Source organism: Urocampus carinirostris, chromosome 10, assembly GCF_059441175.1.
Source record: "Urocampus carinirostris isolate Australia breed hairy pipefish chromosome 10, RoL_Ucar_1.0, whole genome shotgun sequence".
NCBI lineage: Eukaryota > Metazoa > Chordata > Actinopteri > Syngnathiformes > Syngnathidae > Urocampus > Urocampus carinirostris.
Genome location: NC_142358.1, coordinates 33,296,460 through 33,320,106, shown reverse-complemented (window position 1 = coordinate 33,320,106; position 23,647 = coordinate 33,296,460). Strand labels below are relative to the sequence as shown.

General features: G+C 42.8%; 1 protein-coding gene across 1 annotated transcript in view; it reads left to right on the top strand.

The window, feature by feature from the left end:
* Window positions 1-418: 418 nt before the first annotated feature.
* Window positions 419-23,647, top strand: part of LOC148358785 (tumor necrosis factor receptor superfamily member 19-like) — a 51,562-nt gene continuing 28,333 nt past the window's right edge. Inside the window, exons 1-4 of the mRNA XM_088345531.1 lie at window positions 419-523; window positions 6,021-6,226; window positions 8,736-8,829; window positions 9,018-9,131. Of these exons, the coding sequence (XP_088201657.1) occupies window positions 6,105-6,226; window positions 8,736-8,829; window positions 9,018-9,131 (330 nt within the window). The 5' untranslated portion in view covers window positions 419-523; window positions 6,021-6,104. The remainder of the gene's footprint in view (window positions 524-6,020; window positions 6,227-8,735; window positions 8,830-9,017; window positions 9,132-23,647) is intronic.

Genomic DNA, 23,647 nt, shown 5'->3' with positions numbered 1-23,647 from the left:
CGGAACCAAAATCAGTGCGCCCTTTAAAACGGTGCGCCAAATGCGTGTGGAAATACGGCACAATAATGAGCTTTTTAAATTTAACATTGACTACCAACAAGCGACGCATGAGCTTCATCTCGTTTCTTCTTGATTTTTATTTTCAACGCTCCGGACTCTTGTTGCCGTTTCCGGGCCATGTTCGCACAGGTGTTCACCAAATTTGCAAATGAGGCATAATCGAACATACCACTGGGAGGGGAGAGGGGCACCGTGAGACTGGAGATAGGCCGGGGCACAAAGCAGATTCACCCCTTTTCTCTGGAAATTTGGTTTATGCTGCTTTTGTATTGTTTAACCATATTAGCGCATATTATTAACACTTTACACTTTTTTTCCACGATGCTGATTTTTTTGTGCCCTCTTGGGCGCTTCATACCCTACGCAGTGCGCCTTATGTGAGTTTTCGGGGCTACGGCCCTGAGTATATTACTGTATTCTCGGTAGTTATCGCTAAACAGTATTGTGATACAGCAGGTCTCAGGTCAGTTTTGCCGACAGCTAACAATAGTTGTTACCAGGGTTGGGTAGGGTTACTTTAACTTGATTACAGTGGAACCTCGGTTCTCGACCATAATCCGTTCCAGAACCTTGTTCGAAAACCGATTTGGTCGATCACCGAAAATCGTTTTTCCCATTAAAAGTAATGTTAAATAGTTTTAATCCGTTCCAACACCCTGAATGTTTAACATGAACGTAAACATGAAGCTAACCCAGGCTAATCGTACGTTCGCGTTAGCGTAATCTTCCGTAACATGAACGTGTAAAAATAAAAAAAGGATTATGAATAGGATTTCTTACCTTTGTGGTGGACGGTGGGGAGAGAAAAATCCTCATAAGTTTTTCAACCTCTTCCAAAACTTGCGGCAGTTGCTTGCCTACAGCGCTAACTTCCTTAGCCGCATCACTCGATTTCACAGCCTCCTTATTCTTTACTATCGTACTGATAGTAGATTTAGCCATGCTGTATTCACTAACAAGATTGGAAATTCGTACACCTCTTTCATATTTAGCTATTATGTCTTTCTTAAAGGCAATAGTTTTACGAACAACTTGTCTTTTTTCACCTGTCCTGGTTGCACCGACCTTCTTCGGAGGCATAATTAGGGGCTAAAACACCCGTACGCCGCTCAGCATCGCACCCTAGCGTACCGGCGTTCAAACTCCGATTTTTTGACCGAACAGCGAAGCAAGAATTTCTCAATTTTTGGTCGAACACCGATTTGTCCGAACTGAGAGGCGTTCGAAAATCGAGGTTCCACTGTACTTTCAATTACTTTTGGATCACTCCAATACCAAATATGCTAATAAAAGACAAAATAAACTAAATATGAATACAATTATGTCTCACAACACGTGGTAAGCTTTCTCTCCTGGCTTTGATCTCTTTGATCTCCGGCAAAAGTAACATCAAATATGACAGTGTAGCGAGCAGAGACGGGAGTCGTAGGCGGAGTGTCAAACAAAGGTGCCAACGGACGCTGCTTTAATAACATGTAAACTTGCGATAACCAAAACAAACACCCGAGAGTGGCTAGAACCGGTCGAATTAAGAGTCCCCCTAGGACCTCGCCAACTAAACAATAGTTCCGTGGGTGAATTATGTACAACCCACTACACAAGCCCCCCCAGAATTCACCCATAGTCAAAGTCTCTGTGCCTGGTTGGGACGCTGACCCGGCCACTGCGGGTACAAGGAGTTGGAACAGCGGGGGGGTGAGAGCTTGTGGACTCAGTTGGAAAGCCCACAGTTGCTGGGGGCGGAGGGTCAGAGTGGGTACCCACGGGACCGGAGGGTCGTGCCGCAGGAGGACGGCCGCGCCGTGGGGCTTGGGCCAGTTCCAATGGCTTGGACATATCCATGTGGGCAGGCTTAACCCTGTCCACGGAGACAGTCTCTGGCCTACCACCAATGTCCACGACCATGGTCTTGTCGCCATGCTGCAGGACCTTAAACGGTCCATCATAAGGAGGGCGCAATGGTCCGCGGTGGGCATCGTGGCGAATGAAAACAAAACCAGCCGAGCGCAGGTTGGAGGGAACCCGTGAAACTGGCCTGCCGTGTCGCGATGTGGGGATAGGCACAAACGCTCCCGCAGTGCCCTGCAAGATGGACTTCTCCCTGGATGCAGCCCAGGGTGTCGTTGGGTCTGGGATGAAATCACCTGGCACCCGCAGCACTTGACCGTAAACCAACTCAGCTGAAGAGCACTGAAGGTCTTCTTTGGGAGCGGTCCTCAGTCCCAGCATGACCCAGGGTAGCTTATCGACCCAGTCCCCATCGGTCAGGCTGGCGCGCAAGGCCGCTTTCATCGAGCGGTGGAACCGCTCGCACAACCCGTTAGCCTGGGGGTGGTAGGCAGTGGTGCGGTGAAGTTTGACTCCAAGGCTCTCGGCAACCGTGTTCCACATCTCGGAGGTGAACTGTGCGCCCCTGTCAGATGAGAGATCTGCAGGGGGTCCAAAACGGGCGACCCAGGTTCCGATGAACGCCCGGGCCACATCGACAGCTGAGGTGGAAGTCAGCGGAACTGCTTCAGGCCAACGGGTCGTCCTGTCCACCATCGTCAGGAGGTAAGTGAAACCGTGTGAAGGGGGCAGTGGGCCCACCAGGTCAATGTTAACATGGTCAAACTTCCGTTCGGGGATGGCAAATGGTACCAATGGGGCCTTGATGTGACGGTGCACTTTGGCGCGTTGACATGCCACGCATGAGTCGACCCAGTCCCGGACGTCCTTTCTCATCCCTTTCCACACAAACTTCTGGGCCACTAGCTTAATGGATGCTTTCCTGCCAGGATGAGACAGGCCATGTATTGCCTCAAAAACAGCCCGACGCCAGCCAGCAGGGACAAGCGGCCTAGGCCAACCCATGGAGACGTCACAACAAAGCTTGGCCCCTGAGTTTCCGACCGCAACCTCCTCCAGCCGCAAACCAGTGTCTGAGCTCTTGAGCGTTTGGATGCCGTTATCAGAAGCCTGGTCCACACTCATACTGGAATAATCAAGCCCCAATTGCACAGCGCTGATGGTTGCTCTGGACAGGCAATCCGCAACCACGTTGGACTTCCCAGCAATGTGCCTGATGTCAGTCGTGTATTCCGATATGAATGACAGCTGGCGCTGCTGGCGGGCAGACCATGGTTCGGACGTCTTGGACATGGAGAACGTAAGAGGCTTATGATCAACAAAGACGATGAACTCACGGCCCTCCAAGATGAAACGGAAGTGGCGAATCGCCAACCAGATGGCAAGTAGTTCTCTGTCGAATGCACTGTATTTACGTTCTCTGGGGACCAGCTGGCGACTAAAAAAGGCGAGTGGCTGCCAAGCATTGTCAACCCACTGCTCGAACACGGCACCCACTGCAAGGTCTGATGCGTCTGTAGTCAGTGCGACTGGGGCTCCGGGGGCTGGGTGAGCCAGCATGGCTGCCTGGCACAGCGCGGTTTTTGTGTCCTCGAATGCCTTGATCCTCTCAGTGGTCCATTCAACAGCTTGATTAGGTGACCTGCCCTTGAGGGCTTCGTAGAGTGGGCGCATGACATCAGCGGCTCGGCGAATAAACCTATGGTAGAATGTCACCATGCCGAGAAACTCCCTGAGGCCCCGTGCTGTTGGCGGCTGAGGAAAGGTGGAGACGGCCTCTACCTTAGACGGTAGGGGGGAAGCCCCATCCTTGGTGATGAGATGCCCAAGGAAGTGGATGGAGCGTACGCCAAAAACACATTTCGCGGGATTTATAATCAGGCCATGCTGACTGAGCTTGGTGAAGAGGTCTCTGAGGTGCTCCAAGTGTTCCTCTTCTGAGGAGCTGGCAACCAGGACGTCGTCCAGGTAGACGAACACAAAAGGCATGTCCCTGAGCACTGAATCCATCAGCCTTTGGAAGGACTGAGCGGCATTTTTCAGTCCGAACGGCATCCTGAGAAATTCGAACAACCCAAATGGAGTTATCACGGCCGTCTTCGGTATATCTGAGGGATGCACTGGCAGTTGGTGGTATCCGCGCACGAGGTCCACCTTGGAAAAGAGAAGTTTGCCCGCCAGGTGTGCAGAGAAGTCTTGAATGTGCGGGACTGGGTAACGGTCGGGCGTGGTAGCCTCGTTAAGGCGGCGATAGTCCCCGCATGGGCGCCAGCCACCGCCTGGTTTCGGGACCATGTGTAGTGGAGAGGCCCAGGGGCTGTCTGATCGGCGAATGATGCCGAGACGTTCCATGTTAGCAAATTCGGATTTAGCAACTGCCAGTCTGTCTGGATTGAGTCGTCGGGCCCTGGCATGAACCGGGGGCCCCTTGGTTTCAATGTGGTGCTCAACCCCATGTCTGGTCGTGGAGGCTGAGAAGGTGGGCTTCGCCAGACTGGGGAACTCGGCGAGGAGCCGGTGGTAAATATCACCGTCCAAGAGAGAGCTGGACAGACCCTCAAAAATCCCTTTGTCGCGGACACACGCGAGAGAGGAGAAATTCAATACGTCAACGAGGCGGCCATTTTTCACATCGACGAGTAATCCATTGGCACACAGAAAATCTGCACCAAGAAGAGGAAAAGCAATATCCGCAGTGACAAAGTCCCATGTAAACTGCTGACCCCCAAAACACACGTCCACTGTCCGTGTCCCATATGTGCGGATGGGGGTGTCATTGGCAGAAGTTAATGGAGGTCCATGTGTTCCCCCCCCCACATCGTCCACAGCGGCAGGGAGGACGCTCCTCTGGGCGCCGGTGTCACACAAGAACTTTTGGCCGGAGATGGTGTCCCGGATGAACAGTAGCCGGTTTCTTGCGCCTACACTCACGGCCGCTACAGAGTGCAGGCCTTGAAGTTTCCCGTCGCGTTGGAGGTGCAAGGGGGACGGCACTTCTTGGCCCTGGGCCCAAAACGTGCATGGTAGTAACACAGACCTGACACATTCTGATCGTCGGTGGCCGCGCGTGCCTTGCTGGCTGGGGGCGTCGCACTTGATGGTTTGTAAGTGCGTGTAGGGGCCAGCACCTCATGTGTGTATCTATGTGTGGCCAGGAAAAACCGGTCCGCTTCCTCTGCCAGTGCACGCGGATCTGTAATGGTTGTATTCGCAAGCGCCGTCTGGACATGCGGCGGCATGTGACGCAGAAAAAGTTCAATGAAAAGAAAATTTGGCTCTTCGGTGCCAAGCAAGTTTAACATAATTTCCATGTGATCCGATGGCTTACTGTCTCCTAAGCCCTGAATAGCAAGGAGGCGTCGAGCACGCTCAGAACGCGACAGTTCAAAGATTCTGAGGAGATATGCCTTCAGTCCCTTATATTTATCCAGTTCAGGAGGGGATGTGATGAAACTCACCGCTCTGGCTGCAGTTGAGCTCCCCAGAGCAGACACCACGTGGTAATAGCGAGAGTCATCATTAGTGATTCCATGCAGGGCGAATTGAGCCTCTGCTTGTGCGAACCACGTTAGCGCTGATGACTCCCAGAACTCGGGGAGCTTGAGGATGGGCGCGTATGCCATGACGGTATGCTCAGTAGTATGCACAGCCTCGGAAACTTCCACGAGACTAATGTCGGGGTCACCAATGTAGCGAGCAGAGACGGGAGTCGTAGGCGGAGTGTCAAACAAAGGTGCCAACGGACGCTGCTTTAATAACATGTAAACTTGCGATAACCAAAACAAACACCCGAGAGTGGCTAGAACCGGTCGAATTAAGAGTCCCCCTAGGACCTCGCCAACTAAACAATAGTTCCGTGGGTGAATTATGTACAACCCACTACAACAGAAACAAAATGAAAATAAATCCAAACAGCTTGCCAACATCGTTTTTGCCGTTCCATGTATTCCGTTACTCCCCAAAAGCCTGCACATAATTTTATTCATATTTAGTTTCTTTTGTATTTTATTAGCATATTTGGTATTGGAGTAATCCAAAAGTAATTGAAAGTAATCCAGTTAAAGTAACCCTACCCAACCCTGGTTGTCACCATCTGGCTGATCTCAAATCAGTCGGGTGCTTCACGAGGATTTAGCCCCGCCCATCTCCTCTTCTTTTGATCTGAGCGCTGAGTTAGACCGGGGGGGGGGGCTTTCATGTGGAAAACTGCGGCTGCAGACTGCAGAGCGAGTCCGACAGAACACTATTGGACTTCGCTGAAACGCAACCTCTTCCCGGACTTCATTTCGGAGTGGACCCTGCAGCTGCTTGGTAGCAGGTAAAACGTTAAAATCCGTTTAATGGTTTCCTTGCTTTCAGTTAATCACAGTTTGTATAGGCGGCGACACTCTGTAATCATGCATGTCAACACACGAGGGATAACTGAAAAGAAAATTGCCTATTGATAAAACAAAAATTTGACTGGTGTTATTATAGTGGGGCTTGAGCTGAAGTTACTTTTTATGTGTTAATTTGTAGGTTTTACTTTTTCAGCCTTGTTAAAGGTGGGGTGCGTAGTTTGAGGTGGGCTTCAAACTTTTAAAATCAAATATTTTCTCTTATAACAATTCCCAAATGAATTTAATGACCCATTGTATATTTTTTCACCACACTTATCTGCTTTTATATTACTTTTATCATCGGTGTTCGGGCCACAGATGGCAGGCAGGAGAGTGATGATCTCACACATGTGCTTGCGGTTTTCATTTACATTAGGATGAAAATGATGAAAGTAAGAAAAGGACCGTTTTAAATACATTTCAAATGCCATCCCCAAACCTTTAAAAGATGAAAACGTTCATTCGAACGAGTCTAAGAATTTCACATACCTGCACACACAACAAAAGGAATTTGACAGACGCTGCAATGATGATTTTAGCCAGAAGATGGTGTCAGCAAATGGAATATTTTGACCCCCCCCTTGGTGCTTTGACTGAGGTTGAAAAGTAGCAGCAGCCTCTTTCTTGCAGATGTTGTGTAGCTCTTCCTCAGCACATTTCATTGGTAGCCAAAATTTGAGATCCTTTTCTGTAATGTTTTCGCTAATCAATCAATCCAATCAATTAATCAAAAATGTAGTTGTATATCACTTTTCAAGCAATGAATTGCAACTCAACGTTTACAATGAAACATATGAAATACCTCCTTTTCCTTCACCTAACAAATCTGAGTTTTATTTGTTTTAAACATAAACATTTTCACCTCTGAGATTAAAACCTGGACAAATAGATAATGGATATTTAGCCATTAGTATGAACATCCATCCATTATCTGCACCGCTTATCCTCAGTAGGGTCACGGGGGTGCTGGAGCAAATCCCAGCTATCCTCGGACAGTGGGCAGGGGACACCCTGAACCGGTTGCCAGCCAGTTGCAGAGCAGACAGAGACAGATACCTCACTTACTCATTTACACCTAGGGACATTTCTAACTGGCCAATTAACCTGACATGCATGTTTTTGGAATGTGGGAGGAAACCGGAGTGCCCGGAGGAAACCCACGCAGGCACTGGGAGAACATGCAAACTCCGCAAAGGAAGGCTGATAGCTGGATTTGATCCCATGACCTCAGAACTGTGTTGTGCACGCACTAACCACTGCTGTGCCATGCCGCCCTAAAATAAACATATTTACCTTAATTTTCCGCACTATAAAACACACTTGATTATAAAGCGCTCTCCCAATTCTGTTATTTATTCAGTTGGGTAACCACAGGCTTAAACTAAGTGTTGTATAGTGAATCTTAAATCCAAACACTGTATATTTAAGCACCACAAAAATCTATTACAAATTTTAAATTGAAAAAAAACCTACATGACACAGTTGTGAATTACATTGATATACATGTAGGGAACCTACAGTTCACCAGTTTTATCAGTTGATCTTTTCCGCCTTGCTATTTTCAATTGGATATATTTTTTAAATTTTTATTGTTATATAAACACTTAAAAAAAAAGACAATAACTGTAAATAACTGCATTTTTAGTTTAGGAGAATTAATTGTGTGGAAAGTCGTAATAATACTGCAACAACATCTAATTGCATTTTTGATAATCCGATCAGGGAACAACCCAAATATCGATATTTCTGATGTGGGGCTTATGCGCCATGCCATTTCTAAAATAAAGTCAAACAGCAGTGTGTAAAAAAAAAAAAAAAAACAATTCGGGATGGTGCCGAAGAAACATTCAGAAACACTGATTAGTAAAGCAATCTGTGGACTTTTAAGCATGGTTATTTGCACAGGAAGTCAGGTAGCGAGGCAATAATTGTGGTCAAAGATGCAGGCAAGGCATTGATGTTCCAGTAAATTAAAACAGCGAGGGTGACAGTCCAAAAGTTCGTCAAGAGGGGACTCGTGATCCGGAAGGGCAGGCAGGGGTTCGTTACACTGGAATAACAACACGCTAAGACAAGAGTTTTTGGGACAAGACATGACAGTGAACTAGCACAGAACCAAGGAGAAAGAATGTTTAAACAGTGAGGAGGGATAGTCGTGATAAGAGCAAAATCGAGACAAGTGACCGCAGCTGTGAGTAGTAAAATTGAAACTTGAAATGATTGACCAAACAAGCTAAGCTAAGTTTTGAGAGAGATGAGCGCGATATAGAGCTAATTTACAGAGAAACAAGAATCCGAGTGCAGGATAGTGACAGAGTATTTGGAACTTATTTATATCTGTAATGTGTGCCTATAAAAAGGTGTTCAATCATCCCTAAGTGTCCCCTCAACTCAGTGAAAAAAACAGACAGAATAAAAACTTAAACTGCCTGTATGCCTGTTTTTCAGATGCAAGCTACGAAAGAAGCTCAGCATGATGGTCCGGTTGATTCAAAACTCCTTTTCTCTTGTAATAACGTTACAGCTTCTATATTCAACTCTGGTAAGAGGACGTTTTGCTAAAGTGTATGTGTTACAATGACTTAATGATGGCGTCATAACCTAATCTGATCGTTTACATGATTGGGATTAGTGCTTGACTCCAACATTTTTCTATAATAGAAGTTATCTCAGTATCAGTTTTTGCAAAAATGTCTTAACTGTCCTCCACCAAATTTCTGACATGCGCAGATTCCTGCAAGGGCTGAAGAGGAGAGCAAGGAATGCAGAGAGCAGGAGTACAAGGACCAGTTTGGGAATTGTAAACCCTGCAAGCAATGCGATGCCGGACAAGAGCTATCAAAGGTCGGTGGGGGAAAAATCCTCACTGTGTGTGTGTGTGTTTTGCAAAAAGTGTTGTTAAAATATTTGCTGGAAGACTATTTGTTTTGCATTCCACCTACAGGATCTATCACAGTACACTGCTGTTTTAGCAACTTCCGTTCACTGCAAAACAAATGTGGGTTGGATTAGCCATGTCAGAAAACCAAGAGGAAAGGGAAACGGTTGAGTTCACGTAAAGCTTGTTTGGAAAAGTCCATCTTATCCAGACAAACAAGATTATTAATGACTTCCTGTCATTCATGCCCAGAACAGCAAAGCTGATATTAGCTTTAGTCCAACACGAGCTGTCTTGATTCAGTCACACCCATACTTTTGACCTTGTGCGGCTGAATGGCATTCATTGTTTCCTGTCTCCCGGTGGCACCCTCTCCAACTCATTGTCTCTGCTTTTTGAAGCCGTGCCGAAGCTTGCCGCTTTCATGCTCAGTCATGGATTTCTGTTTCTCTTTTCTTTCCGCCAATGCGGTGTGTTAGTATATTTATCTGAGGGTTTTGTATGGACAGGCCTCTGGTGTCGGTTGAGGTTGGTGACTCGAGGCTTTCCTTTCTAGCTTGTGCAAGTGGAGGCAGCATGCCTATTTAAATGGTAATAAAACAACACAATGGGAATAAATTACTTAATAAACCACTTAATAATCTAAAAAAAGCACTTATATGTGAATATGTTTTATATTCTAATGTTAAGATGGTTTAATTATTGTAAAAAATCTTATTCTACCATTTAGGAAGTACATATTTCAATTCTTGGAGATTTTTTTATCATTGAGTCATTCAGTTTCATTAGAACTGGTCCTGAAACAACAATACTTAAGATCAAGGGACTAAAACTCAATTTACTTGGGGGTTTCTGGAGTTAGGCTCTGTGTGAGAAATTGTTTTTGTCCTCAAGAAAAGCTCTTGATAAACATTCCACCATATATACTGCGTAATGTATACACAAACGCTGCCTTACTTACGATCGATCGTTAGTAAGTTGAATTTGTTAGTAAGTTGGTTCAGTGCTAAAGTTTGTATGTTTAAGGTTTATATAAGTATGTTTAAGGATTGTATAGGTAACCTGTATTGTTTTTTACTAAAAAGAAAAAAATTATAGAAAAATAAAGCTACGTTTAACTTATGGAAGATGGGATTCAAGAGTTAGGCCACTTCCTCCATTTTCTCAACCGCATCAAGCTTCCTTATTCCACTTTTATTTCAAATGAAACGTCTCGCCTATTCTTAACTCTTTACAACAACCATATTGAATCGATGCACGAGATATTAAACAATAAAAAATGTCAAAGTTTTTAGCACGCTGGAGATACAGTATAGTATGTTTACACACGGACTAGGAAGATGAAGCAGGATTTCTTTTTCAGGGTGGATGCTGGGTGAGCTCTCACAGCGCCACACGCCGTTAGTGGCGGAAAGAAGCACTACAGTACTGTCCTCTACTCGGAAAAAGGTGCACAAAACAAAATCTAACTTACAGCAGTGTCCGGGTATTTTACGACATCCCGAAAAAAATGTTCGGATCTACCGTTTTTCGCAACTCGAATGTTCGTAAGTATAAAAACAACAACATAAAGAATTAATATGAAATAAATGAATAAATCAACAATTCATGTGGGCTGCATTGACATGAAACTTTCATATTGAGACGGGAGCCTCAAACTATCAACCCACTGGCCGCAATTGGCCCACTGGCGCTCAGTTTGGTACCCCAGCTTTAAACTGATGCACTAAGCCCAGTGAACCCAACCTATGTTTTTTTTCTATTTAACAACAGATGTTCTGAAAATCTCAGTGTGCATTTTCCATGCTATTGTTAAAACCCACATAGCTGTCACAAGATGGCACTAAATCCCTGGCAAATGGCAAAGTGATAGTACAGAAATTTCAGGGGCCAAGCTACAGAAGAACATGAGCACGAAAGGTATTGTATTTTACGGACCATATGACGCATTAAAGACCCCAAATTGGCAAATCATGTGATCGTGCGCTTTATAATCCGGTGCGGTTTATATGCCGCAAAATACAGTGGATAAAATTGGAAATCACTGTTCTGCCTTTGAGAAACATATAGAGTGGTCTTTGAGTGCCCTCTTGTGGTTAACATTTTAACTGTTGCTAAAATTACTCTTCGTGGTAAAACTAGGTGTCATAATGTTAATTTTTGTTCTATGAAATAAATTATTTCCATTTAAATGTATTTATTTATCTTTAAATGAAACCCCAGCTCTTGCTGTAGTTTTAATTTCATGCGGCTTATAGTCCAGTGTGTTATGTATGAAGAATATATCAAAGAAGACTTTTTTTTTGGTGGGTGCGCCTTATAATCTGGTGTACCTTTATATTAAGGTTCAGTAATTAGTTTAACCAATGCTGTCAAAAGTTGAAGCTTTACAACTTTAACTCTGAGTTTAACATTGAAATCAACATTTAATTCCAGTTAAAAACCTACTATAACTCAAGTGTTAAAGCATTAACTCGAACAAACGCAATTAAAGCTTGAACTCAGAGTTAAAGTAGGTTCAAAACTTTGACTCCAGGGCTAAAACAGCTTAAAAGCTTTTAACTGTATAGTGTTAACTGGGAGTTAATGTAAAATTACGTTTAAATCTTTAACTCCATTTAAAACAGCTTCAACTTTGAAGCAGAAGCTAGATGTATCACTCCGCATACATAAAAACAGATGTAACTCTTGATTGACTGGTTTAAAGTTACTTTAAGAGTCAAAGCATTATTTTTTGATAGTGCTAGCATGAAGTTAGCTCAACTCAAGTATTAAAGTACATTTGTACGTTAACTCGAGAGCTAACAGTTAAAGCGGCTATAAAACTCAACTTTGACAATACTTTACTGGTACTGTATGTACATTTAAGGAATACTACAAAACCAAAACTTCAGGAAAAATTGAAAAATCCAAGTTCCTCAATGAAGCGACTTTCAGCACGTCTTAGACAGGGGGTCAGCAACAAGCGGCTCTGGAACCACATGTGGCCCCTATGGCTACTTGGCGCTCTTTCAAAAATGCTTGATAATGGAAAGAGATATAGTTTCTGTAGGAAGACAAGGATTCTTAACATTTTCCAATAAATATAGATATATGGGTCTGATCCCTTAATCACTAGGGTCGTAGGGGCATTATTACCTGTGGTGTGTCTTGGGCAAATACAGCCTGGTGGTGCTCATCCTTCCTCAGGCCAACAAATGTTTCTACCTGGTCTCTAACCAAGGACACTTCGCGTGTTAGGCGAGCGTGCTAACCACTGAAACTTGTGTTGTCCCTCTTGTAACGCCTATCCAAAGCTTTCAATTGTTTTGCAAACATGATTTTGTTTTATTGTTCCATTATGGCTCCTTCAACATTTTGGGTTACCAACCGGTCTTGGACATATGGAGCCCCTCCTGACAGAATTGAGACTTGGTGAAAATAAACTCCAGAAATGTGTTCTGCACGTGCTTTCAGGCCGAGTTGCGAACGAACGTGCATTCTGTGCTTGGGGATCGGCCTGGGCAGCCTTCGTGTTTAACAGGCATGAATGCTGCTAGCACCCTGGGGTCTTGGTTAATAATTGGCTTCCTCATTCTTTCTCCCGAGGAAGCAGAATGCCAGCTCTCAGCAGAGAACCCCAGGACTGCCCTTAGAGAACGTTTCCCAAGGAACAACTTCTGGTTTGAGCTCTGTAACCCTGACAGTCCATCCATATTCAGTCATGGCTCTTGAGGCGGGAAACAGACTCGGATTCCCTCTGTGCGGCTGCCATAGAGATCCCAAAGGAATGTGCCACAGTTAGCTATGGACGTTTGCCTCTGGAAGCTGCGTTGTGGCTGGCAAACATCAATTAGCAACTTCAAACCGACTCCAGCAAAAAGAACCACCCACAGAGAGGCCAAGTCCATTACAAGCTTTTTGTCCGGACTGACACATTTCCTGCACCATAAGGCGCACTGGATTCTAAGGCTCCTCAAAAATAGTCTTTTGTGATATATTTTTCATACGTAAGGCACACTGGACCAGTGTTCCCTCCAAGCTGCGCGCGTGCGCAATTGCGCACTGCTCGCACATTCTCAGCGCACAAGAAAATCTAGCCAGCGCACAAAAATGAGGGATCAAAATTACTAATTATTAAGCGACTTAAGTCAAAGTTACGGTGCAAAAAGGTAAAAATACACGGGTTCCCCTGACGTTGTGTCCCAAATGCAGTATTTTGAAGTCAATGTCGAACGAAGTTGAAAAGTAAAGTTAGTAGAGTTTGTCGAGAACCGGCTTCTTCGGCTCGGCTCACTAAAAGGAACCGGCTCTTTCGGGTCCTAAACGGCTCTTCGGGTTGTTTTTGCTTCTTAAATCCCAACATGACCAAATATTATGTAAAACTATGCACAAAATGACTTAAAAGAAGGGGGGAATAGAACAAAAAAGAAAAAACACCAAAATACGGTATATTTTATTTCCTTGTGCATGTCTTAAAAAAGTAGTGAAAAGCTGGGAAAAAAAGAAACAAAAGGAAGAGAAAAAAGAAGGAAAAATTTAGAAAAAAGCCAGAAAAAAAGAAAAAGAAACGTAGGAAAAACGTAAATGGAGAACAAAAAGAAAAATAACAGCTCGGAAAAAATAAACACAATGAGCCTTTTTTAAAGGAATTTAAAAAAAGTAGAAAAAAACACGGAAAAAAGAAGAAAGTTTGTGTTGCATTCAAATAATTTCCAATGCAATGGTGATTGAACTCGAGTAGTGGCAGTGAGAGCTTGACTACAAGTGGTATAATTAACATATGAAAAGGCATTAGTTTACAGCATTAACAGACTATTTTTACAAGTGTTTTAGTATAGCATTTTGTTAAAACCCACTTTTCTCCATTCTTTAACATTCATTGTTGAAGTAGAGAGACTGTTTAACTTTTTAGAATGCACAATGCAAATCAGTTTTTTGGCAGCTTGAGTAAAAATGGTTTGATAATGAGAAATGGCGTACTGGTGGTCCAGTGTTAAAGTGTTTGTGCTGTCATCACCACTACTTGGGTTTGACTCCTGTTGCATACAATGTTTAGCGATATTGGTCAGTGGTGTCATCTACTATATTTTGCCTTATATTCTGAAAATACAGCATATTTTATTTCCTTGTGCATGTCTTAAATTGATTTCCCTTTTTTTGCTTAGTTTTTTTGTCAAGCGTAAATGAGTAAGAAATTTTTTTCCATCCAGCGCAGGCTGGAGAGCAGCCAGTTTCCAAAGAAAGGCACGTCTCTTTGATGTGTCGACATCTTGCAGTATGTCGCAAGCCTATAACGTTTCCTCCTTCCGTAATACCAACAGGGCCTTTGGTGAAAGACTTGCAGGCCATATTCTGGGGGAAAGCGCTGTACTCTTAGGGAGAAATGGGTTTACAATTGCTTCAATAGCAGATCAGATGACTGATCTCCCCCATGTGAGTCTTGTTAATCTCACAAATATCTCTGTGGGAGCTCGCTTTTGGTTTGTTCTGCCTCATCTGAGTTGATATCGGCCCCCTGGGTGATTTAGACACAAAAACTGAAAACCCTCAAATTGAATTTTAAACAAAAAAGAACCCAGGCGACATGGTGACTGACCAGTTAGCATATCCAGCTCACAAGTCACAGGTCTGGAAAATGAATGGATGTCAATAAAGACCTCCCAAAGCGCTTTACAATGTGCTTCACACTTACCCATTCACACGCACACTCACACACCAATAGGGAGTCAGCCATGCAAGGCGCCTACCTGTTTATTGGGGGCATTAGGGATTCAGTGTCTTGCCCAAGGATACTTTGACATATGGGATAATGAAGAAGGAGGATTAACTTCAAATTCTTCAAGATAAGCTAAAGTCATCAGCCCGAAGATTTGGGTCTTAGGCGCAGTTGGGTGTTCCGACAGGACAATGACCCCAAACATACATCAAAAGTGGTAATGGTTAAATCAGGCTAGAATCAAGGTTTTCGAATGGCCTGCCCAAAGTCCTGACTTAAACCCCATTGAGACAATTCAGATTTTTTTTTTTTGCTTAAAGCTTTTTGAATAAAACTCAAAATGACAGAAAATGTGAAAAACATGATTTTTTTTTCCAAGTTAATATCAATAACATGAATGACATTATTTCTAGATTTGAATTAGCTTTATTTTCATTGATACCAATGTTGTGTATGCAACAACATTAGACATGGCACTCAAGGAAAAACTTGTCATAAAGAACTTGAAAAGAAAAAGTTAATAGACAGGCTAAATATGCAAAAAAAAAAAAAGAAAATTACAACCTGGCGCTTGGAAAAATTGTCATAGGTTTTGTTAATAATTCAATCAAGAAGAACAGTGCGATGTAACTTTAGTGCAATAACATTTAGCAGCTGTAATTCAAAAGAAATATACATATAAATATAATTCTTAAGAACAAAAAATGCCCTTTAGGATATTGATTCATACTTTTTTATCATCTGTTACTGAAATTAGGTTGTGCTGTTACATGGGTAAATACTGCTAGACTACAAAAACAGCTGCAGTTTTTCTGATTTACAGTATTAGTATCACATCAACCCTTTATATCTTACTCAGATATCCATTAAACTGTGATAAAAGATATAATTACTGAATACAAAAACACATTTTACTTGGTAATGAGTATTTTCAATTTTATTTAACATTTTACTGAGTGATCAGTGAGTCATCAACACACACAAAAAGTCATTCGCTGCTCTCTGCACAACCACACTATAAAGGACTCCTTCCGCACTGGCCACCACCTTTTTGACTTGCTGCCCTCTGGTGGACGCTACAGCTAGCTTAAAACAAGGACTTACAGGTTTCCTTCCCAGGGCCATCACCACCCTTAACTAGCAAACAAGACTGAAAAAATATATATCTTGCCGATGTATAGAAAATGGGTATTCATTGTCAAGACCAGAACGGAGACAGGACCCACTTGCATTACGTTTCTCTCAGTTTTATCGGAAAAAGGAAAGGGTTGCACCCACGACCGGTGATTGCTGGGCGCAGGAAGCAGGTCGCTGTGAACGCGGAAGTGTGACTTCCGTGGCGAGCGATGGCGGTGTCGGGAACGGGAAAAAATGGGTCAGTTGCCGGCACAGGAGAGCAAAAAACGTGGTCGGGATCAGAAACAAGTCGAAAGCCGGGAGAGGAGAGTAGACATGGTCAGGATCTAAAAACTGGTCGAAGCCGGGGAACAGACGGAAGCTAAAACTGGTGAGAGTCAGGGTCGAAAAAAGCTTGCCTAGAGTAAACTGAGGTTCGCAGACGGACTGACAACAGGTGACAGACGTGGGTTTGAATAGTGACAGGGAGTCAATCAGAGTCCGAGGCAGTTGGCGCCAAAGGAGCAGGTATAGGTGCATCACATCGGTAATCATGACATTCGTAGCTTTCTTTCTTGACTTACTTTTTAGCCAAGTTACTGCTAAATGTCATTGCACTGCATTTTCATTGCATTATTGTTCCGATGTTCTTAGAAATTGGGCCCGTCTTCAAACACTACCTTGAAAATCTTCATCCTAACAATTTTTCCCATCTTTTCAATTCTTCATTCAAGTTTACCCTCGAGTGCCACGTCTAATCTCATTTCTGATGTCCACCACGTTGTCATCAATGACAATAAAGACCATTCTAATTGTAATTTAGTTGCTAGCAGCTATGTCGGCGAAGCTAACTGCTAAAGCTAACTGCTGCTTCAATCTCTAAACAAATTGCTCATTTCTGACAGTAGCCATGTTGCTTTAGTTTGAATACACAAAAGGGGAGGACAGAAGCTACAGAAACTGAAAAAATATCAACATCACACAGGCCTGAAGACCAATGTATTGAGACACCTTCTTTGTGCATTAAAGCAGAAAATGAACAAGTGTCCTTATATAGAAGCATCATCTTCATGCCGGGTTTTAGTCTTTCGAACAGTTGGGTTGTATCTGTTTAGTTTCAGAGCGGGGTGTCATTGCTGGGAGGCTTTGTTGTCAGGAATGAAAGAGGACACTGATCAGTCCTTGTGATGTACAGCTCTGCCAGGATCAGAGAAGCAGAAGTTGGCTGCTTTTTGTTTTTGTGCACCAGCCACTGTTCGTGACATAAGCCCCTGTGCTGTTATTCTGTGCCCCATGGCCAAGTGCCAAGCTATGAATCTTCAGTAGAAACCCAGTAGTGAAGAGTTATCCATTTTGAATCAATGCCACCATGGCTTGTTTGGTGACTTTTCCAAACAGTTGCAGCCAAACATGTGATCCTTATTTTGTCTTTTTTTGATCAATGTATCTTGTGAGTCACACCATTTCTAACGTCTCCTTCTTACTACTGATAGACAGCCAAGAATGGTATGGTCATGACAACAGCTGCAATAGTCCATCCTAAGCCTGCACACCCCGAGCTAGGCTCTACCAAGGGTTTATCATCAGGCTTTTATGTCTTTGCTTTGAGAAGTTTCCATTTATCTTCCTCTTCAGGACTGTCACCATGTCACATCTTTCCCTTGAAAATCCCTTGTCGTTTCTGGCAGGCTTGCTTCCCTAGCCCCTCCATTCCAAACTCTTATGCCCACATTCCAGCAGGACTGCGTAGTCCGGGCTGTGAAACGGGACACGGGTGAGGAGAGAAGGGAAGCGCCGTTTGAAGCTGACCTTCACTTTAATGATATATGAGCGCCTCCTTCCTGTGTGTTGTCAAAACTTGACGTTATGACACCAGACAACAGGCCAGCTGTCATTTCTTGAATGATGTCACCCAAGTCAGTGGTGTACTGCCACATCATATGTACACTGCGGAGGAAAATGTTTTGTTGTTGGCACAGGGCGTTAGAGACCCTACAAAAGCAGACCACACAAACGCAGATGTTTATTGTTTTTGTTGGTATTTATCGAGCGTGCCATGACACGAAACTTCGCTAAAGACCAGGGGCGATATTAGGTTCAGAATTTTGGGGGGGCTATGGCTCATTTAAAAAAAACATTTTACTCAAAGGGATTTAGGATCAGTCAACACTGTTCAGAAGTCAAGTCAAGTTTATTTGTATAACCCCTAATCACAAGAAGTCTCAAAGGGCTATACAGACAATACACACACATCATTAACATAAAATGTAGGTAATAACAGAATGTCTGGTTGACGGCTTCCTGAGGTCAACTTCATATAACTAGCTCTACCTGAACAAAACCCAAAAGAAAGAAGGCGCACGGAGCGTACACACTCTTGGATAGATCATCTACATAATGTTCGGACACCAACTAGCTCTAAATGAGCAAAACATGAAAGACAACATGAAAGATATGTTGGATTACAGACAAACTCAAACTGAACAAAACGCGAAAGTAAGAGGGTCAAGGGAGCATATTCACAGCTGGATTAAAAAACTTGAGCACCCCTTAAACCAGGCTAGTTCCGCCTATGTTAAAGACACTCGTGTAGGCCTAAAGTACATGTGTGTACATTTTCACGAAAGTCGGACCGACCCCTTCAGAGCCTATATATCGCATACACACGTACACATGAATCGGGATTTATAAAGTAGTTTGGGTTTGGATCTAGATCAAAGGGTCAAAACCCATGATTGATTCCACTTTTATTGTCCATAAAATTATTTTTAAAAACCCATCCTATCGTATGATATAAAACCTCTGTGTTGACCACAATTTAAGGAAGCCATTTCTTTTTCAAATGTACTCATATCAGTGCCTATGTAGGGTTTTATTTTGAAGGGACATTGCCTTAGTTACGAACAAGATATGTTCCGGATGATCGTTCGTAAGTTGAATTTATTCGTAAGTTGCTTCAGTGCTATATTTTCTATGGAATGTATGTTTAAAGTTTGTAAAAGAAACCTGTATTGTTTTTGTACTGAAAAAGAAACATTTCATCAAATAATATGCTCTATAAACATAAAAAAGTGAAGTTTAACTAACTTTTGGATGATGGGCTTCAACAGTTAGGCTACTTCCTTCTCAGAAAAAAAGCGGTCCAACCATTTTCTCAACCGCATCAAGCTTTCTTATCCCACTTTCATTTCAAAAGAAACGGCTCGCCTCTTCTTTACACTTCAAACCAACCCTATTGAATGGATGGACGAGATATTAAAGAAAACTAGAACATTCCCCCGGCAATTGTAAGAGTTGTGTTTAATCTGTAAGATGATCCCGTCATGTATATATAACCCCGGTTGTTAGCATTATGAGTTAGCATAACATTTTTAACCCAGAGAGATGTTTCTGTCATTTTTTTACTTGGTTCTGTGGGGGGACTCTTTGATATTGGTGCACATAGCTGTTAGCATCCTATTGCTAGCATCCACTCTTTGGAATTCACAATTTACCCATGTTAAAAGTAATGTGGGGTTGGGCCCCCTCAAGCCACCCTGGACAGTTCCTGGTTCCTATGACTACCCTTGGGAAAAGCCTTGTTTACCCTGGCTCCCCATTATATTGAATGGGCCCATGTATTCCGGATGGGAGACTCTCAAAATACATTAGAGCGGATGGGGACTTTATTTTTGTCTCCGGGGCCCCGGTGACTCGTATCGCTGTCAAAAGACAAGCCACAAGAGTCCTGGTCTGGCCGAAATTTTTGGTACATGAATCGTTGGGTTACTCCAAAAGCTCTGGGAGGAGATCCCCGTTAAATTTCGGCGGAAGAAGATAGATATAATAATAATAATAATAATATCTCGGGGGATTGCATTAGTTGTGCCTGCTTACAGCACTTGGCAATGTAGTCGTGCCTTGCTGAAGCAATCAATGTCAAAGTTCATAGAGCGCTGGAGATGCATTACAGCAGGGGTGTCAAAGTCAAATGGACGGAGGGCCAAATAAAACATTTGGCTACAAGCCGAGGGCCGGACTGTCCAATCTTTACTGAAACCAAGATTTAACCTACTGAAAACACAACAAATATATTACAATATGATTGTATAAATAAAGCAATATTTTCTTATGACTCTGTCAGTCATTTTTAAATTCAGCAGGCACAAAATACAAATGTCCTTTATATAAAAAACTCATAACATATCTCATAACAACAACTCATAACCATTTTCTATCATTCAATCATCTGAAATTATTAAAAAGAAATATTGCCTCGAAATACAATAAAATAAAGTGCAAAAATCTCTTGTTACTTAAAACCAATAGCAATCAACACACTGGACCTCATCTGTCCTGCTCAAATGTACATTGACTTTCCTTTCTGGGCTTTCTCTGGGTTAGTGTGAAAAAAAGGAATTACTGATTAACAAATAATAACAATCAAAAGTCATTTTCTCTGCTAAATAGGAGACAATTTTATCAAAAGACTGTTGTCCACATCAAGATCTATTTTCCATGAAAAGCCGAAAAACAAGAAACACTCCCAGGACAGAGTCGGCAAACAAAAACAACATAGTCAACATAGTCAACATAGACAATAAAGCTTTAAAATTCCCGAGGGGAACAACAAAAAACAAGACCTTCTTTATGTGCATATTTAACTTTTAAACTTGAACGGAGTAAAAACTTCAAATGTGTAATTGCACAGGAAACATTACTGTATTATTACTGTATTTACATACATTTATATACAGTACTGTATTACTACAACTCTACATTACTTGTTTGAGGCTGACGCTGATACTTTTCCAGCTACCTCCGTGAACATGTACTCCAACTCCCACCTTGTTTGAAAGCCCCGGTTTTCAGTGTCCACCTTCCGTTTAGCCATTGTTGATGGGTAATGTGGGCTAATTTTTGCTGTTATGCTAATGACTGCTGCTGATCGACTGCTGAATAAATCAAACCGCCTCCCGCTTTGCTCCCGCTCGGCGCGTCCCCGTTGCATTGTGGGAAATGTAGTATTCATGCGTACTGCGGGCTGCTGGCTTGCAGCGGCCTGCGGGCCGGATCTAATAATATATTGATATCGTCACGCGGGCCAGGTAAAACCCTCTCGCGGGCCTAATGTGGCCCGCGGGCCTTGACTCTGACATATGTGCATTACAGTATGTTGCATACAAAGCCGGATATCTTTTTCGGGGTGGATGCTGGGTGAGCTCTCGCAGCGCCACATGCCGGTAGTGGCGGAAAGAAATACTACAGTACTGACCTGTACTCAGAAAAAGGTGCACACAATACAAAATCCATTTTACAGAAATGTATGGATATTTTTTGACATCCCGAACAAAATGTTCATATCTATTAGTAACTCCAATGTTAGTAAGTAGGGGAGCGCCTGTATTTTGCAGAATTCTATGAGAAAAATAAGTCTGCTGGGAATAAAATGTCAGGCTGTGTCGTTAAGGAGCCCCAACAAAAAAGAGGATCCTATTAAACATGAATTATTTGGATGGGGTCATTATACAAGGGATCATGTTTTACATTGGATTTTATGATGCAGAATATTTTTATTTTTATTACCAAGCTATTTCTAAGTTAACTGTATTACTTCTCACTCATGAATTTCTCCTCTTGGGAGCAATTAAGGATTATTGTATCTGTATTACTGCAATTCAAAACACTTAGCGTTGCCAAAGAGATGATGTCAGTCAAGATCAAACCTCAAGCAAATTAGTGAGGTAACACAGTAATGAATCACAACCCTCGAGGGGGCTTATAATCATCGCAGTTCATGTATTAACCAGAATTATTTTTGGCTTGATGATAGCGTTGCTCAAGACTTTCTTATATAGGGAATGATTTTAACCTCATTAACATATACGGCCATGCCGACAGACAACTCAGGTACGAACTTTTAGAGGACATCCAGTCGTATATGCTAGGCCATCAACCACTAATCGTGGGAGGAGATTTTAATTGCATCTTAAGTAGGAAGGATAGAAAGAGGAATGATGAGGAGTTTAAAGTAGATAAATCATCAACTTTATTACAAGACATGTGCCGGACATTTAAACTGGTGGACTGTTTCAAATCCATACATCCAGGAGAGGAGGGCTTCACCTGGTTCAGTAGTGACAATGCCAGAGCCTCTCGAATAGACTACATATTTACGAGGGGTTTAGCACAGAGTGATGCAAGATTAATTCCAGTTTTTTTTTCGGATCACTTGCTACTGTCCTGCTCTTTCTCATTTCCTTCAGGTATGACTGTTGGGAAGGGTTTGTGGAAGTTAAACTGCTCCCTGCTGGAGGATGAGGCTCTAGCCGCACAATACAGGGAGCTGTACAAAGACTGGCAGACCCTTCAAGACTCGTATGATTCACGAGCACAATGGTGGGAAATGACAAAGAAACGAACACAGACCTTTTTTAAAAATGCAGGGAAAAACAAGAAACTCAAAGAGATGAAACGCATGTCGGGACTACAAAGAAGACTCCAACGCTATTTCATCCTAACAGAAAAGGGGATGGACTTTAATGATGAAATCAAAGAGACCAAACAAGAACTAAACGCTTTGGCGGAAATAAAGAGCAAAGGCATCATAATAAGAAGCAGAGAAAGAGAAATAGAAGAAGGGGAAAAATGTACACGCTACTTTTTTAAAAAAATTATGGGCAAAAATGAGGGGATTTTTAAACTTCAAAACGAAAACGGGCAAATAACAAAGGAAAGTAGTGAAATAACCAGATTGGTCGAAGACTACTACAAAAAATTATTTGAAAAGAAAGAAACATATGAGAATGAAATGGGGCATGTATTAGATCATATTTCAAGATCAGTGCGTCAAGACCCCTTTTTAACATCGGACTTTACCCAAGACCAACTGAATGATTGCATAAAGACTATGAAAAAAGGCAAATCACCCGGGGAGGACGGACTCAACCTCGAATTTTACCGGACTTTTTGGGATATTTTAGCACCAGATCTGTTAACTGTTTTTAACGAATTTTCCAGTCGAGACCATATGCCGGACAGTTTCAGAATCGGGATAGTTACTCTATTGCACAAAAAAGGAGACAAAATTGACTTAAAAAACTGGCGACCCATAACGCTTTTAAACGTGGACTGTAAAATCTTCAGCAAGCTTCTAGCAACACGAATGTCTGTTGTCTTGGGAGACTTGGTTGATCCAGACCAAACCTGTGCCATTGTGGGAAGGAAGATCAGCGACAGTCTCATGCTGATCCGTGACACCATTTGTTATGCAAGAGACAGAAACATGCGACTAGCGGTCCTAAACCTAGACTTTGAAAAAGCCTTTGATCGAGTCTCGCACCAATACCTCTTCAGGGTATTGCAAAAATGTGGTTTCCCCCAAAAATACATCAATTGGGTAGGACTGCTATACCGAGACATCTACAGCAAATTCATGATTAACGGGAATTTATCGGAAGCAATCGAGATCAACTGCGGTGTACGTCAAGGTTGCCCTATGTCTCCCCTTCTCTATGTTCTTTGCATTGAACCTTTGGCACAAATGTTAAGAAAAGATAGATTTGTCGAAGGCATCAATATCCCAGGAAGTGGGGGACAAATTACCAAGTGTGTTTTGTACATGGATGATTTTAATATTTTGTGTACTGACCGCGCATCTGTTGAAAGAGCCCTTGACTTGACTGACCT